The 16,632-nt window shown below is 49.7% G+C and overlaps 1 protein-coding gene across 1 annotated transcript in view; it reads right to left on the reverse strand.

Annotated features, from left to right (window-relative positions):
* The window catches only part of SLC23A1 (solute carrier family 23 member 1), a 28,816-nt gene extending 17,466 nt beyond the window's left edge, over nucleotides 1–11,350 (reverse strand). Inside the window, exons 1-7 of the mRNA XM_030572209.1 lie at nucleotides 11,315–11,350; nucleotides 9,236–9,325; nucleotides 5,427–5,528; nucleotides 4,673–4,830; nucleotides 4,444–4,532; nucleotides 3,200–3,267; nucleotides 1,175–1,356 (exon numbers count right to left, since the gene is read on the reverse strand). Of these exons, the coding sequence (XP_030428069.1) occupies nucleotides 1,175–1,356; nucleotides 3,200–3,267; nucleotides 4,444–4,532; nucleotides 4,673–4,830; nucleotides 5,427–5,528; nucleotides 9,236–9,325; nucleotides 11,315–11,350 (725 nt within the window). The remainder of the gene's footprint in view (nucleotides 1–1,174; nucleotides 1,357–3,199; nucleotides 3,268–4,443; nucleotides 4,533–4,672; nucleotides 4,831–5,426; nucleotides 5,529–9,235; nucleotides 9,326–11,314) is intronic.
* Between the last annotated feature and the right edge of the window lie 5,282 nt (nucleotides 11,351–16,632).

Here is a 16,632-nt window from a genome sequence, read left to right on the forward strand (position 1 = left end):
CTATTCACTAGCTGGGCTACAACAGCAGGACATATTGGGTACTGAGTGGACCTGGTCAGGAATTTTCTGTCAAATGTTCTTTCCTGCAGTGGCTGCAAAAATCAAGATATTTCCAGAGGAAATTTTTTTGCTTTTCTATTTGGGTCAGGTCCAGCTGAATCAAAACGTTTTGGTTGATCAAACTGAATCAAATGTTTTGTTTCGGGACAGTCTGACGTTTACCTGTCTTTGTCTGAGCTGTGGTGGGGCCCCATGGGAGTTGTAATTTGGGTGTCTCGTGCCCTCATTTTCTTCTATTGGCCAGACTCCCTGACTGGACTGCATCTCCCATAATGCATCACAGTTTCCCTTAATACTGAACTGCCACAATACCGGCTGAGAGTCTCATGTCCCTGATGCATTATGGGAGATGTAGTATGGCTAGGGACCCTGGCCCATAGAGGTGAATGGAGGCATGAGGCATCTGAAGTATAGCTCCCATGAGATACTACTGCAGCTCAGGCACACACAGCTTCGTGTAGAACTGAGCGGAAATATTTTGACATTTCCAAATAGAATTTTTTTCAGAACATTTTGCTCTGCCAAAATTGTTTATATTTCAACTTTTCATCCTAATTTGGAACAAAAACACAGGTTGAACTTTCATGGTATTTTCAGTCAGCTTTGGTACTTAAATATGGTGGTGGTTGGCGTCCTATATGCTTCTCGGATAGACAGCCACACAGTCAGATCAGTTATCAGACTGATTTTGAACCTCGCAGCCTATTGAAAACTCAGCAAAGCAATGACTAATGCCATCTGCTCTTTCTGTCTCAATCTTTGTTCCCTTTTTTTGGCTTGAATTCTCATTCTCAAGTGATCTTGATTATGAAAAACCAATTGCTGTAAGTTACATGGAGCAGCGCTGCACGTTTTCCATATGAAATGTGCAAATGTAGGCAAAACTCCCATTGGCTTCAATTAGAGCAGGATCAGGTCTATAGGGCAAACCCCACTGCAATCAGCAAATGTGTCTGGGGATGGAATTTAACCCTAAGCTGGGGGTAACTTGGAGCTTAACGGCCAGATTTTGCCTCCAGATATGCACACCCATGAGAGTGTGACACTAAGTGCTAGCAGCATGTCACTCTGTGAGCCCTGTGGCTGGTCTCTGTATGATAAGCTAGGAGCGTACAATGCTGCAATGCCCCAATGCGATCCTGCGCGGTCCCCCGCAGCTTGGAAGACTGACAGTCCTATCAGGGAGACGGTGGGAGTGACGGTGAGAGGTCCAATGTAGCTGAGCAGTGCTCCTGGCAGTCCCACAAGCCCGATCACCACTTCCACCAGGCTGGACACGATGATCGCCCCTTGGATCTATGGTGCAAAAGGGGGGGAAAGCATGTGAGGTGTGTAGATGTGGTCAGCTCAGAGCTGCCACATGCTGCCAGGCTTCTCCACCTGCGCAGGTGCTACAGAAAGGGATGAGCCTGGCAGCCTAGTGGCATTGGCATGGCTCTGACCTTGGGTGCTAAACCTGGCCCCCCCATTCCTGGAGCTGTGGAGGCAGCACATTCTGCCCCACATGGGCAGAGAGCACCATGACTATCAGCTACAAGAGTTTAGCCCTTGTCCACAGGGAGTAATGTTGTGCCGGGGAAGGCTCCATCATGTAGAAAGGGAAAGGAATAAAGAATGGAAGAACCTTGGACTTGGATGGGAATGGGAATATCCATCCATCCATCCATCCAGTCATTATATATATCCATCTGTCGGTCTGTCCAGCCATCCGTCCAGCCCATGCCCTTAACAAGTTAGAGAAGGTTGGGTTGAACAGCATAAGGGGATACGCCAGTATCATGCAAGAGCAATTCTAAATGGCTGCATCCTGGTTCAAAGAAGAGCAAATGACTAAAAACATATAAAATGTGTCTTGGGTAAAACGAAGCTGACTAGTGAATAAACTCGGGAGCCGCAGTCAGTCCAGTTGGATGATGTCTGGGAGGCCACAGGCCAGGCCTCTCCTGTTTGAGTGCAGTGCGAGAACCGGAACTCTTGTAGCTGCTGTAAAGTAAGTCCTGTTGTTTGGTTAGAAGATTAAACCACTGGAGAATAACTGCATTTTACACATTGTAAAACCCAGCAAGTCTCCACTATGGCCAGGCAGCCCAGTGATGAGCTGCATTTTCTGGGTCTTAGCCTACTTTCCAGCAGGAGGTGCTGTCTGGTGTCCACCTTCCTTTGGACATAGGAATTTCCACATTGGATCAAACCAGGCATCTATCTAATCCAGGATCCTGCGTCCAGCTGGGGCCAGAACCACCTTCTCCATAGGAAGCTGCAGGGAGACCTGCAGTGGGCTGTTAGGGGCTAACCAGCCGCACGGGAAAGATTCCTTCTAGCTCTCCATAGATAGAGGCTGGCTTATGCCCTAGAGCCTAGAGGGTTATGTCCCATTCCAAACTGGATTTTTTTGCACATGGGAGCTTCCCGGGCTGAGGGAGGATGGTGTTACTTAGGTATCTCTCCATCTGTCAGCATAGACCTTGTTAATAACAATACAGGGCTCTTACATAGCCCTTTCCACCAGCAAATCTCAAAGCACTGCACTATAGTAAATGTATTTATCGTCCCACACCCTGTATGTTAGAGCAGTGCTAGCCCCATTGCACAGCTGAGAACTGAGGCAGACAGACTAAGTGACTTGCTCAGTGTCACACAGGAAGTACAGGCAGAGCAGGGAATTCAGTACAGGTCTCCCACATCCTAGCTCAGTGTCCTAACTAATAGGCAATGCCTCCTCTCCATTGCTCTGCACTGAGACAGATCCCAGCACCATTCACAGCTATGGTGCTACTGGCATGTCTGAGCACTGACCTGAGATGTGTTTGAAGGTATTTCTCATTGACCAGTCAAGTGCACCTAACCATGGCTAGAGTCACCTGGAGGGCCCTACTGCTTGTGCGCCCTGGCTGGACATGACTGCAGAAGCAGGGGGAAATTGTTGTGGCTTGCACGGGACAGAATTGGCACCTGCACTTTGCACTGGCCCCCTGCACAGGGATGAATCTCATAAACACCAAGGTGCGTGGTCCTAATGCAGCTGAGATGTAAGCAAGCTTGGTCTTTGTCTAGGGGGAGTCTTCTTTCCCGTGTCCTGGTGAGACAGATCCCTGAGCCACGTACGCCCCTAGCGGCATAGTCAGAGAGCACAGCTTACTTCTCTCATCCTTGGGTGCCACACGTGAGACGTGTTCAGTGGTAACGTCCAATTGCCGTAGATCTCCTCTAAGACACAAAACGAGGCTGTTAGATGCGCGGGGATAACACTGCTCCAGGCCCTGTCCCCTAGGGCATGATTCACTGCTGCACTAGTCCTGTTTACACTGGTGCATCTCCCTTGAAATCTAGAGACCCTATTGTGCTGGCACTGTGTACCCACGGAGTGAGGGCCGATCCCTGTCCCAAAGAGCCGACTGGCGAAGGGTACATCTGCCCTGCAGGTGAAGGTGGGATTGTAACACGGGTATCATATCTGAGCGAGCTTTAATCTTTCCAGCATGGGCAACAATAGCAGTGGAGATGCAGCGGCCTGGACCAGCAGCCCAGGTATGTACACAGGGGCACCGGTGGGCTGGTACTGGGACGGCTAGCCTGTGCCAAAGCCTGCGCCACCATGATCAACATTACCCATGCCCAGCTGGATTAAGGCTAACCCTGGCATGCCTAATGGTGCTGCAATCACACTTTCATTTGCTGTGTAGACGTGCCCTAAATAGACCAGTGTGGGAGGGGAAACAGAGGCAGACAGAGGAAGGAACTGGCTCCAGGTCAGGGAACTGGGCACAGAGCCATGGCCTCCTGGGCTGGTGCCCTTACCTACTAGACTATACTATCTTTTGATAGTTGTGCTTCAGCCATGCCACTTGGCACATGACACTGAGCGTTCTCTCTCTCAGGTGCTTGGCTGGCTGTTCCCCCTCACAGGCTCAGTGTCTAACTGACACCATATATGGGGTAAGGCAGGAATTTTCCCCAGCTCAGATTGGCAGCGACCTTGGTGGGTTTCACCTTCTTCTGTGGTGTTGGAAGCAGGTCGCTTGCCAAGTTCCTCTGGGTATTACTCATTTAATTAGTTCCCTGCCACTGCAGGGGCCTCGGGCACTGGTGTACCTCAGCCCCCCGCCCCAGTTCGTGCCCATACTAGAGCTGTCTCCTATGGGCTTGGTCCCCTTTTGGTTGTTGGGATTAGTGTGCAGGTATTGAGTGGGGTTGTTAGGCTAATATGCAGGAGATCAGGCTAGTGGAGGCCCTTTCTGGCTAGTGGAGGTCTGGTGGGCTCCTTCTGGTCTTAACTGCTATGACCCTGTTGTACCCTTAGCTATAAGGGTTGTACTTGGAGGGGCTGTTAAGTGACTCATGGGCTTTACCACATGACCTGGATGTAAATGAAGCTTCAGTTACCTTCTGGGGGACATTTCCATTTCTCCAGGGCCAGGATGGACTTGGCAGGAACCAGAAAGGCTAGTGCGCTTGCTTGAAACAGGGGGAGGCTGCATGAGCAAGAAGGAAAAGCCTCATTTGCAATTGCCCGCCACTCTGCCTCGCCTTCAAAACTTCCTGTGCAATGGTTCAACAGGGACCAACAGCCAAAAGAAAGCGTGGAGAACAATTGCCATAGAGTGCAACCTACCGGATCCCCAGCGTGGTCTGGATCAGCGTGGTGATCCCGACGCAGGTGAAGATGGTGCCGATGAGCTGGCTGACTGTGTATTGGTCCTTTCCCACACACAGGGACTCTGCCAGGAGGAACGGGACGGCGATCGTCCCGCTGAAACAGGTCAGGTAGTGCTGGAGCAGGGAAGGTAAAGGAGTCTTTGGTTAGGGCTGTTGGGCGGATCTGAGAACCCACCTCCATTCCCAGGGAGAGTGAAGTTCGCCTCTGCACAAAGCCATGGTACCGTTTAAGTCCCAATGTGCTATGGGACTTAAATGGTGCACTGCATCTTGTGCTGGATCTCTGAATGTCAGGGGTTTGCTCTTGACACTGTTAATGAGACCAAAACTCAGAGTCACGTATAAGGTCATGTGGTATAAGGAAAACTGTATTAAAATTGTACAGCGATCACTTTAGATGTTCAGTGGTGTCCTGGTCCTGCTTGCAGGCTACAGAACTCTGTAAGGAAGTGTGTGAGCCACTGTCAGTTTGCACCAGACAATTAGTAATACCTGTTTTAGGAAGCAGCCTGCTTTTTCTCTCTCTGTTTTTTTTTCCTTTGTGTTGGTAAGGGACTGGATTTTAAGACATAAAGTGGTGTTACGTTGCACCCTTCCAGAAAGATTAAAAACCATAGAATACACTAACTTCTCTGTGTGAGTGTCATGACCATAACAGGGCACTGGAAGCAAGAGAGTGGGGCAGTGCGCTCTGATCTCTCCTTCCTTACCTGAAAGCCGAGCAGGATGCAGAGGTACCATGGGGGTACGTCTTCAATTTTATAGATCATGTCAAATTCTTTCTGGTCCCTCCCTGTGCCTGTGGCTTGGCGCTGGAAATGGAGAAAGGACGATTTCAGCAGCAGCAGGGGCAGAGAGCAGAGGTTGGCGGTTAGGCTGAGAAGCTTGACAGAAATCAAATGCGAGCGGATTTCCTTGCTCCCCCATGACTTGGTCTCTGAAGCGATTGCCCCAGTGCAGGGAGATTTGAGACATATCTGCTATGCCCCAGCTCTCTTGGAGTAACATACTCAGCCAATCTGTCCTGAGAGCCCTCGGGCCTGCTGCAAAGGCCACATTGCAGCTGGAGCCCCCAGCTGAGAATCTGGCTGGCCCCTCATAGGGAGCCCACACTGGAGCAATAGTTCTGTCCCCAGTGCAGTGTGTTCCCTACTCCATGCCCACAGCAGGGGAGGAAGGGAACTTAGTACCACCCCACCCCACCTCTCATACTCCCTTCAGACAGGGAAGGGCTAACAGGGAGACTGGGCTGTGTTCTCCAGTGGGATTCTGGCTGGCTCCTGCATAGGGGGGACAAAGCAATCTGTTCCCTGCCCACTCATGCACAGACCCCCTGGGGCCGGCTCCAAATAGCCCCCTGAGGTTCTGGGTGTCACCACTCAGACCCAGCACTGTTGTCTCCGGTTCCCTGAAGCATCTGGTTCCACTGCGCTGCTGTTTTCATTAGCCACACATTCCTAGGGCCAGTGTTCAGAGCAGGCTGGGATTACCCAGCATGCACTGGGTGCACTTGCAGAGGGCCCCCATCTCAAGGAGCCTCCACCCACCGGAAACAAGCCCAATCCAAGCTGGCGTGGTGCTGTGACCCCATGTGCCAGGTCACAGCCCCGTGCACTCCAATCATGACAGGGGAGCTGCTGGGCCAAACCTGAGCAGCGCAGGGCTGAGGCGGGAGAGGGGAGTGAGTGGAACAGGGTGGCTGCGATCAGGGAGAGCTGCCCTAGCTTGGGATGGGAGCAAGGTGCTGAGATGGGGGGAGGGGGTGCTGGTGGCCAGGAAGGTCCCTGAGGCGGTGGGTGAGGGGCTGGGGGTAAGTGGGTGGATGTTGGGTGAGCGGGATGGAGATCAGGGCTGCTGGAATGTGTGGGGGCTGCCAGGTTAAGTGGGGGCAGATAGGTGGAGCAGAACTCTAGTCTGAGGAAAGTGGTGGGCCCCCTCCCAATTTCCAGAGTGCACAGGGCCCCAAAACTCGGTCAGTTGGGCCTGGCTCTCATCCTGTGTTACACCATGTGCTACCTGGGAGTTCTACAGCTGTTGGCTCTTTGCCTGCCATTTTCAAAAGCTCTAGTGTTTCCTGGGCAAAGTGCAGGCTTGGCGTCTGAATTTCACATGCAAGGGGCAAAGGCCTCTACACGGGTGTCTCCTCTCCCGAGGAATGCTGTGCATAAGGATGTGGTGCAGAGTGGCAATCCACAGGGAAGAACTGCTCTCCTCTAATCCCACCAGCTCATTGGTAAGGGCCCTGCTGCTTGAGGGTTTTTGCCCAAGAAGGGAGCTGCCAGTTAGCCCTAAACCTCTGCAGCATTCCCCGTTGCTAATGGGGTCCTGCGGGGATCTGTTCTCAACCCAACGCTATTCACTATCCTTCTCAGAGCTCTGGAAGGAGAAAATTATTGCTGGTAAGATGGGCAGCGGACACACAAATTGGTGGCGAGATGGACCAAGGTCAGTTATACATCACTTGGTAAGCTCAGTTCATTTGACCAACATGCCTTTTGATACAGCCAAATGCAAGGGACGAAGAACATGGGTCAGGAGAAGGGACAGGAGCCTGGAAAGCAGTGATGCTGCAGAGGACTTCGGGGGCAAAAGAACTGGAGCTCCGAGTGCAATTCTGTAGCTAAAAGGGTGAGTGTGATGCTTGGATGTGTGAGCAGAGCCATATCGAGTAGGATTAAGGAGGTGCTATTATCTCTGCACACGGCATTGTATACTGGGTCCAGTTCTGCCGGCCACATGTCGAACAAGATGTGGAGAAATTGGAAAGGGTGCAGAACAGAGCTACAAGAATGGTGTGGTGTCTGCCAAACCTGCCTTATAGCCAGAGACCAAAGAAGCTCAGTCTATTTAGTTTGTCCAAGAGAAGAATAAGAGGTGAGTTGATCACGGTCTATAAGTACCTGCATGGGGAAGAGATTTCTGACAGCAGATGGCATAACAAGGCATAACAAGATCTAGTGGTTGGAAGCTGACACTAGACAAATGCAGACTAGCAACAAGGTGCCAATTTTTCAGTGAGGGTAATTAACCATTGGCACACTTGATCTGGGGATGCGGTGGATTCTGACTTATTTGATGTCCCTCAATCAAGACTGGATATCTTTCTAAGTGAGTTGCTACATTCTCAGCCAGGAATGATGGGCTAGATGCTAGATGCGAGCCTCACTTCCTGGGTTCTCCAGCCTGGGTTATACAGAGGTCATACCAGCTGATCAGAATGGTCCCCTCAGGCCTTGGAATCTGTGAATGTAGTCCCCTGAAGGCCCAGCAATAGTTGCCAAGACCCAGAGAAAAGATCCTCTGCTACCACCAAGCCTCTGGCTTCACTGCCCAGATCCAGTGCTTCATCCCCAATCCTCCCGCTAGTGTTACCAGCCCCAGTGATTTTTGACTCTCGCAGTGACAGCTGGTCAAAATACCTGTCCCTCCCTCCAAAAAATTTCAAATGAAAAATCTCCCTTTGAACTATTTTGTTCAGTTTTTTTTTATCATCTTTAGTAGGAAAATTAAGTGAACTCTTGGTGTGTCAATTCAGTTTTCAAAAAATGAAGTTTCTTTAGATGTGAAAGGGTCATTGTTGTTCCACTCCTCCCACTCCCACCCCCCGTTTTGCCATTGAGTGAAACAGAATGCCACTGACGAGGGTTATTTCCTCCCCTCCCTTTTTTCACTCCATCCTTTTTCAAAATGTCCCTGACTTTGGGAACATCACTGACCAACAAAAAGAAAAATAAAGACCTGCTGTAACTCTGCCACATTCTGCAATGGCCTGAATGTTTGTGTTTCAGAGGGGAAGGGACGACTCTCCAGGGAGCTCGGCAAATACCCGGCGAGCAGTGGGCGACAGGAGAGCTGCGGCAGACACCAATGGCTGCAGAGGAGAAGGCTCTCATACCAAGCCAGTTGCACTCCACGGGAGTTTTTCCATTGATGCAATGGGCTTTGGACCCAGCCCCACCACTGCACTGATACAGGCCAGCTGCTACATGAGCCAGGGCGGGGGGCAACAAAGAGAGAAGGAGATAGGGTGGAACGAGCCCACAATGAGCTTTAAAGACAAGGAGTGTCACTTTTTTAGGGGCAGACTGTGATGTGCTCAATGAGCCCACAGTGCCCCCCTTCCTCTCCTGTGGCGGCTGCCTGTATCGCAGCTGGCAGCAATTGTGGGGCCACTGCCCGCCCTTGCACCCAGCTGGGTGAAGAAGGGGTGGCAGGGAGGCAGTGAGTGGAGCCTGGCCAGCGACATCCCCGCAGCATATTAGCTGAGCCTGCAGTAATGTGCACCAGGTAAAGGGCTGGCACAGGTTGCCTCTTCGATGGAGCCAAAGAGGGGCAGTTTGTGATTCCTCCAGTTCCAGCCTGGTCCTTGGTCTGCCCCTAGGGCAGCGCAGCCATATGCCACCCCTTGGTCAGGGTTCAGCTGAGCCACTCACCTAACAATGGACTCCTCCCTCAGCTAAAGCTAGTGGCAAGATGCAGTCTCAGCTGCCTGGCATCCTAGGCAGAGCACTGGTCTCACCTTGTCCTCACTCTCCGGCTCCTTCGCATATGAATTCTCGGTGATGATTTCGGGGATCCCCTCATGCTGGGCGGAAGCTGCATTTCCGTTCTGCATTTCCCCGAGGAACATGGAAGACAAAGCAAGTCACTGCTTAGAGAAACTGCTGGTGGAAGCACCATCACCAGGAAAGTAAAAGATCACAGCACATAACAGGCAGCACTGATTGGAAGGCTGCCACTGTCTCCACCAGGCTGGTGGCTGTTGCTAAAAGCAGCTTGTCTGTTTTGGGAACCCAGAGAGACTCACCACAGCACTGGGGAGTGAAGAATTGGTCTTTGTTCCCCACACAAAGAGAAGCCATCACCATCCAGTCTGAGTGGCTTTGACTGACATTACAGGGAGCAGCAATGTGAGACAGAACAAATGGAGCATCTCAGTGAGAGCACGGTGTGTGTGTCTCCTCTGTGACATGCTGCAGCAATGCTGCTCACATAATGGCTCCTGGCCTTGAAGCTGAGCAGATCAGGCTTTATCTAAGTTGTGCGGCTTTAATTATATGAGTCTAACGTTATCAGAGTGGTATAGTTAAAGTGGTACAATTCCTCAATGTGGACGCAGCTAAACCAGTATAAACCAGTATAAATACTAGCAGAGCAACCCCCGTACAGGAAGGGGAATGAGCGATAGTGGTGTGAGACACCTTTATACTGGTGTAATTGCATCTACTCTAGGGTAGTACCAGTATAACTATATCAGTGAAAAGTCACACTCCCTAACTCTAATAGCTATATCAGTCGGTGTGTAGGCCAGGCCTTAGAAACACAAAGGTACAGTACAGAGAAATCAAATGGCAGTTACATAGCTACATAATATCCCTCCTTAAAATATATTAATGGATTTAACAGCATAGTCACCACTTGTGCAGCACATTCAAAGACCTTTACAGAGCACTAGTTAAACCCCAGAGCACCCTCAGGAGATAGTAGTGCCCTATCACCCCCATTTTACAGATGGGAAATCCAAGGCAGAGAGAGTGACTTGCTCAAGGTCACCCAGTCCATTGGTGTCAGGGCTGGGATTAGCAGCCAGGAGTTCCTGGTGCTCAGATCACTCTCCCTTCACTGGTAACACTGACATGGTTTGGATCATTGCTATAGAATACACTAGTGTTCAACACCTCTCCCTGCCCTCCCCCACCCTGCCAGGGGAAGGTGGATCTTGAATAAATGCTACATTGCATTGTAAAGGGGTCATACTAAATCCTTCACAGTATGGGCCCAATCCTGCAAAGGGCTGAGCCTGCTGTGGGGTGCTCAGTGCACTTCACACCCAGTATCTTCAGTGGTAGCTGCATGAGCTCAGCAGCAAGCAGCATCAGTCCCTGCATTACAACATCCTGTACAAAATAAAGGCAAGTTCCTTGCAAATTTACCTGAGAAAAAACCCAACAGTCCTCAGTTTCTTGAATCCCATTTCTCCGTCTGTGGTTCTTATCCTCTGGGGCCTGGATTCCAGCTCTCTTCTCTCCTGGCGCCTGACTGAAGGGTCTCCTGATCTCCAGTCTCGGCCTGATTCTTAGAACCCTCAAGGCTTTTGCTGAGTTCAGAGCTGCCAGGGTTCCCTGGGCCATGTCGAAGGGGGGAGCTGCCCAGGGTGAGGCAGGGCAAGGAGAGGAACCAGCAGCGACAAAAGGGCATCACCTGAACCTCATTCATTCTGACTATTAAGTCACATTTTGATGTCAAGTGCTCCATTCCTTAGTGGCACAGTGGAGTCACCCCTTACTGGGGGCCAAGTCGCTTCCACTTCTCTTCTAAGCCAGATGGCAAATGTTTAATAAGTCAGTCCAAAGGGAAGCGCTCTGTGAAATCTGGCTTCCAAGTATGATCAAATGATAAGTTGCCTTTAACTTCAGACACAAGTCTAAGAAAGAACCTGTGATCGCTGCTCCTCTCCCCTTCTAACAACCAACACAGATAGCTTGCCACCCACTTCTCAGATAGTTACATCAAACACTGGTAAGCAAGGAAATGGATGCATTTGGGGAGAGGGAAAGGGAGGGAGTGAAAATATGGTAATAGCAAACAACATGCTCACCTTGGTTTGAGACAAATCTTCCGAACTGTTCCCCATTCTCCTGCAGAGTGCCACTGGGATTTCCAAGAGGACTTTGGAGAGTGACGCTTTTTATGGTCGTGGGGAGGACTTTAGTCAATACACTCGACATTGTTCATGGAGTCAATCTATAACTACGGTTATTGGCTGCTGATTGTGAAAGAAATGAGAGCTGTGTTTTTAAAGATAATATATTAACTCCATTAATTATGCTTGGCATTGCAGGGGAGTGATCAGCCTTTCCTAAACGTATAGCTTTTTTCACAGCTCTTTTGTGAAAACATTAGAGAGCTGAGTTACAGTGTAACTGACTAGTTCATAAATGGACTGAATTACAGATTGCACTAATCAGCTTGTCAGGTCTGATAAAGGAAGCACTATCCTGCTGAGCCAATGTATCTGTGCCAGCTCTCGTACTCTCTGATGGGTCAGCCCACTGGAGTGCCCCCAGAGGCTCTTAGATCTGCGGCTGGTGTACATTCATTGGTCAGGTGAGTGTGGTTTGGAAGTAGATCCCCCCAGATGTGATGTTCCACAATGCCGTGGGTGTTTGGATCTGGGGTTTTGGTTCAGGCCCAGCAGACTTTTCCAAATCCGGTCAGAACACCCCCGGACATCTGACATGTGCTGAATGCTGGACAGGCCACCTCTGGATAAGCAGTTGTTCCATGGCACTTCCTGTTACAGAAGATGGAACCTGGACAGGCAGAAAGAGAAATAACAAAAGGTACTTGGCTATTTTAGACCCTAAAAGGTGACTGCTATCAAGTCTGGATCTTAGTGCTCACGACACCTTGATGCCTTAAGAGCCAGTGATGGGAGGTGGGGGGACATCTTTAAAGTGGGCCCAGCATCGGCATTTCAGGTCTGCAGACACCACAGCTGTTTTACAAACAGATACGCCATCGGCCAGAGGATGGCCCCAAACTTTGGGGCAAGTCAGCTCTGGATCTGGGTTCTGATCCCAATGTCTTGGCTTGGACCATGCAGAAATGTGGTAAAAATCATGTGTCTTTCCCCTCGCCCCCTCCGGCCCAACATAATTGACTTGGCAAACATTTCTAGTGTAGTGGCCTGTATCTCACAACACCACAGACTCTTTCTTCTCATAAAAGCATCTTTCTCTTGAAATAGCTATCCCAACAAAACTCGTGACTGGGTGGGAATCGTTAGGAGAGATTCACCCCAGTTTATGTTCGGCACCAGGCTCTCAGCTTACTTGCCTGGGCCCCCCGAAAAGTGACACAGCCCATTTCTTAGGGAGCTAGAGCCACACACTCCTCCCAGAGTGACGCACTCTTTAAGGCACAGCCTGATAATGCTGGTTCTAATCTGTTCCTAGACCTCAGCAGCTGAAAGAAGATGGAGCTCGGCTGTTCTCAGTGGTGGCAGATGACAGAACAAGGAGACATGGTCTCAAGTTGCAGTGGGGGAGGTTTAGGTTGGTTATTAGAAAAAGCTTTTTCACTAGGAGTGTGGTGAAGCACTGGAATGGGTTACCTAGGGAGGTGGTGGAAGCTCCTTCCTTAGAAGTTTTTAAGCTCAGGCTTGACAAAACCCTGACTGGGATGATTTAGTTGGGGATTGGTCCTGCTTTGAGCAGGGGGTTGGACTAGATGACCTCCTGAGGTCCCTTCCAACCCTGATATTCTATGAGTCTATGATGCTATGATGAAAGTTGGCGCCATCATCCTGCTGTTTGGTGGTGCTGATCCAGTTCCCACTAGCTAACCATCCACCACCACTACAGTAGATAAGCCAAGAACTGAATGTGCTGTGCAGAACAAACTCCCCTTTCACACTGGTGTCTCCAGGCCTGGGGTGAGGCACAATGGCTGGGAATATGGAAGATGCTTGTGCTGCCACTGTCCATGCTGTGAAGACCCAGAGTCATTGGTCTCCAGGGCTGTCCATCCAGTGTCTTTCACCATCTAAAGCTCCAGAGTGGCAGGAGGCTGATGGGAAGGTGTCAGCAGCCCCAGTGCTTGTGCGGCTGTTGAAATAAAGTCTGTGTACCTGTGTCTATCCACGATTCTCTCTAGTAGCCTATTAGTTACAACAGTTTGTGTGGCTGTTGGAATAAAGTCTGTGTACCTGTGTCTATCCACAAATTCTCTCTAGTAGCCTGTTAGTTACAAAGGTTGCTATGAAATTAAGCATTAACTGCAACATTAGATGCTAAAGAATGTTTGCTGATGGATGGGGGAGCTAATGTTTTCCAAGTCCCAGCTGATGACAGGGGCCAGGACTCTGGGAAAGGGCAAGGTGTCACAGGGTCCACTCACTACTAGGGCACCTCCTCCTGGCTACTCTGAGGACCAGCTCCTTCTGGAGCCAACACCCCCTTCTGCTGCTCATTCACACACCTTGCCACCTCCCTCCCTCTCTGTGTGTGACTCAGGAGGCTCTCTCTTCATGGATTGGCCCTCCAGCCCGGTCACTATAGTTCTCCCATTCTGGGGTTGCAAAGTCCTATTGGACAACAGTCCCAGGCAGTCTTCTGCTCCACTGTCTAGTTTGCATCACTTCTCATCCGGGCCCACCCTCTACTCCGGGATCCAGTCCAGGGACCCTATGTCTAGCAATTGTGGTCTGCTTTCTCCCAGACCCTGCTGCTATTGCCCTGGACTCCTTCCTACATCTTCTGACTCCTCTGGGTTTACCAACCCAAACTCCCTTCTCCCAGGGGGTGATTGCAGACTACTTCCCCTGAAGCCCCTTTCTGCTGTTAATTTCCTTGCTTTATACCAGCCCCACATGTTCCTTCTCAGCTGGGCTCCATCATCAATCAGCCTTTCAATCCCTCGCTCCCCGCAAGGTGCAGCCTGCTCTGCCTTGTGTGCAGTGGACACTCCATCACACACACAGTGGAATTAAGTATCAGAGGGGTAGCTGTGTTAGTCTGGATCTGTAAAAGCAGCAAAGAGTCCTGTGGCACCTTACAGACTAACAGAAGTATTGGAGCATGAGCTTTCATGGGTGAATACCGACTGCCATCACAAGAGGAAACCTAGCTGTTGATACATCCAGAAGGATGGCAAATGTGGGATCTGGGGCAATGATGGGCTGGGCTGCCCAGCTGGGAATTCTGTCTGGAATGAGAGAAGACCCATGGGTAGCACTGCAAGGCCCAGTGCTTGAATGGTGGGAAACTGACCTGAGCAAAGCACTTGAGAATGACCCTATAAGGGCTGGTCTACACCAGATTTTGTACTGCTGTAACTATAAGCAGCAGTATAACTGCATCCACACTGGAGGCTTGAAGTTATAGCGCTACAAAGACCATGTATAGATAAGCCCCAAAGTACAATCCTGCGCTGGCAGGGACCGACTTGATGACCCAAGACATCTTCTCCATCTCTAATTTTTGGTGGCCACATTATCTCCTACACGGGAAATGCCAAGCTAGGGGGCACAAAACTACCATAATTGCTCCAAATCATTCCCTGAGAGGCTGGGAAGAACAGGGCTCTGGCTGGGGTTTGGCCCCCTAGTCCTGTAAATGTTACTAAGTCCTGCACAGTTCTTCGGACACCCGCAGAGGCCAGTGCCATCTGCCCAGAGGCCTAGTGCTTTTGAGTAGCTTCCTGCTCTACTCTCACAGCCCTTGGCCATGCTGCCATCTGCTCGCTGCTGGTCACTGCCCCTGACACCACCTGCAGAGGTCAAGTGACCCAATGCAAAGTGACACTGCACAAGGCAGTGCTCCCCCACCTGCTTTGCCCAGCACTGCTTGGGCTGCATGATGGGAAGAGGAGTCAGGACTAGACCCTCAGAGGTATTTAGGCACCTAACTCCTTGAGCATTCAGCCCTACGGGACATGGTAAGACTGTACATGGATGTAGTAGCTATTCTCATGTAGAACGAGGAGGGATCTTATAATGGCCGTGAAGCATATTAGAACTTGACTTAACTAAGGCCTTGTCTACATGGGAAAGTTGTACCAGTTACAGGGCTATAGTTATACCGCATAGCCAGCCTCCTGTATGGACACACTTATTCTGGTATGAGTGTCCACAGAGGGAGTTATGCTGTTATAATAGTTTAAATTCACACCTGCAAAACCTTCTCGTGTAGCCAAAGCCCTAGGGCCTTATTCTCCTCTCATTAACATTAGCGTAAAACAGGAGCAAGACCATTGCAGTGTTACACTAATAGAAGAGGGAGCAGACTCGGGCCCTCATTTTCAGTTTTATGTCAGCGCTCATTCTCCCATACAGCATGGGTAAAATTTTCAACAGTGCGTAAGTGACTTGGGAACCTAAATCCAATTTGCAAAAATGCCTAATTCCCTTTGACTCTTAATGAGTCCCAGACTCTGAACTAACATAGGCACTCTGGAAAAATGTTACACTTTTTCTTTTGGTTTTTGTAAATAGCTCTTTAAAGGGACAACGTAAAAAAAGTCAGCGTATGTGATGAGCCCGACAGAGGCTCTGCAAACCGTCTCATTTCATGAACTTGTTGAGCTATTCATTATGTACAGCATGCGTTGTGCCATCAGACCCTTTCTTGGTTAGAGAATGGTGTATGAATCAGTCTAACTTTTTTCCAGTGAATGCTTTGGAGTGAATAATTTTCAGACCGTAAGTCGATTGTGAACAGTTCACTCAAGACTATTCGTTGTTTGGGGCACGTAGTTGGTCACCAAAAGTCACAAGACATTGTTCATATTCCCTAATTGGAAGAGCGAACCATTTTAATGAGCTGCAAATGGTTGAGTCATTAAAAGTTGTTTCATGAAAGACTAACGAACAACATGCTTTACGGTGTGACTTTCCAGATGCGCATGAGCTTTGCTAAGCTGGGAAACTTTTCAGCACTTGTGAACATTTCCAGCCAGGTGCTAAGCGCCTCCCACGCCTCCCACGCCTGCTAACAGTAATGAGAGCTGAAGAATGCTGTCTCAAGGACATGCTCAGCAGTACACAAGATCAGGCCAGATCTCCCAGAGTGCTCAGCTCCCACTGTCCTGAGCCTTTTAATAAGCTAGGCCCATGAGTAGGGCTGGTCAAAAATTTTTGATCTCAGCAGGTTTTTGACAGAAAGTTGAGTTTTCAACTAAACACTTTTCCCCCCCAAAGTGGCTGCTTTCCATGGGATAGTTTGAGTTTTCATTGAAAAACTGAAAACCAAAATACTCTTTGCTTTTCAGCCAACCTTTTTTGATTTTTCAAAGCAATGTCAACATTTTCAAGTTTTCTTTAAATTTCGTTGCATTTTTATGGGGCAAAATAAACCAGCTTTCAGACCATAACATTTTATAAACCAAACCATCTGCTGAAATAACAGCGCCATT

This window comes from Gopherus evgoodei, chromosome 8 (assembly GCF_007399415.2).
Source record: "Gopherus evgoodei ecotype Sinaloan lineage chromosome 8, rGopEvg1_v1.p, whole genome shotgun sequence".
Taxonomy (NCBI): domain Eukaryota; kingdom Metazoa; phylum Chordata; order Testudines; family Testudinidae; genus Gopherus; species Gopherus evgoodei.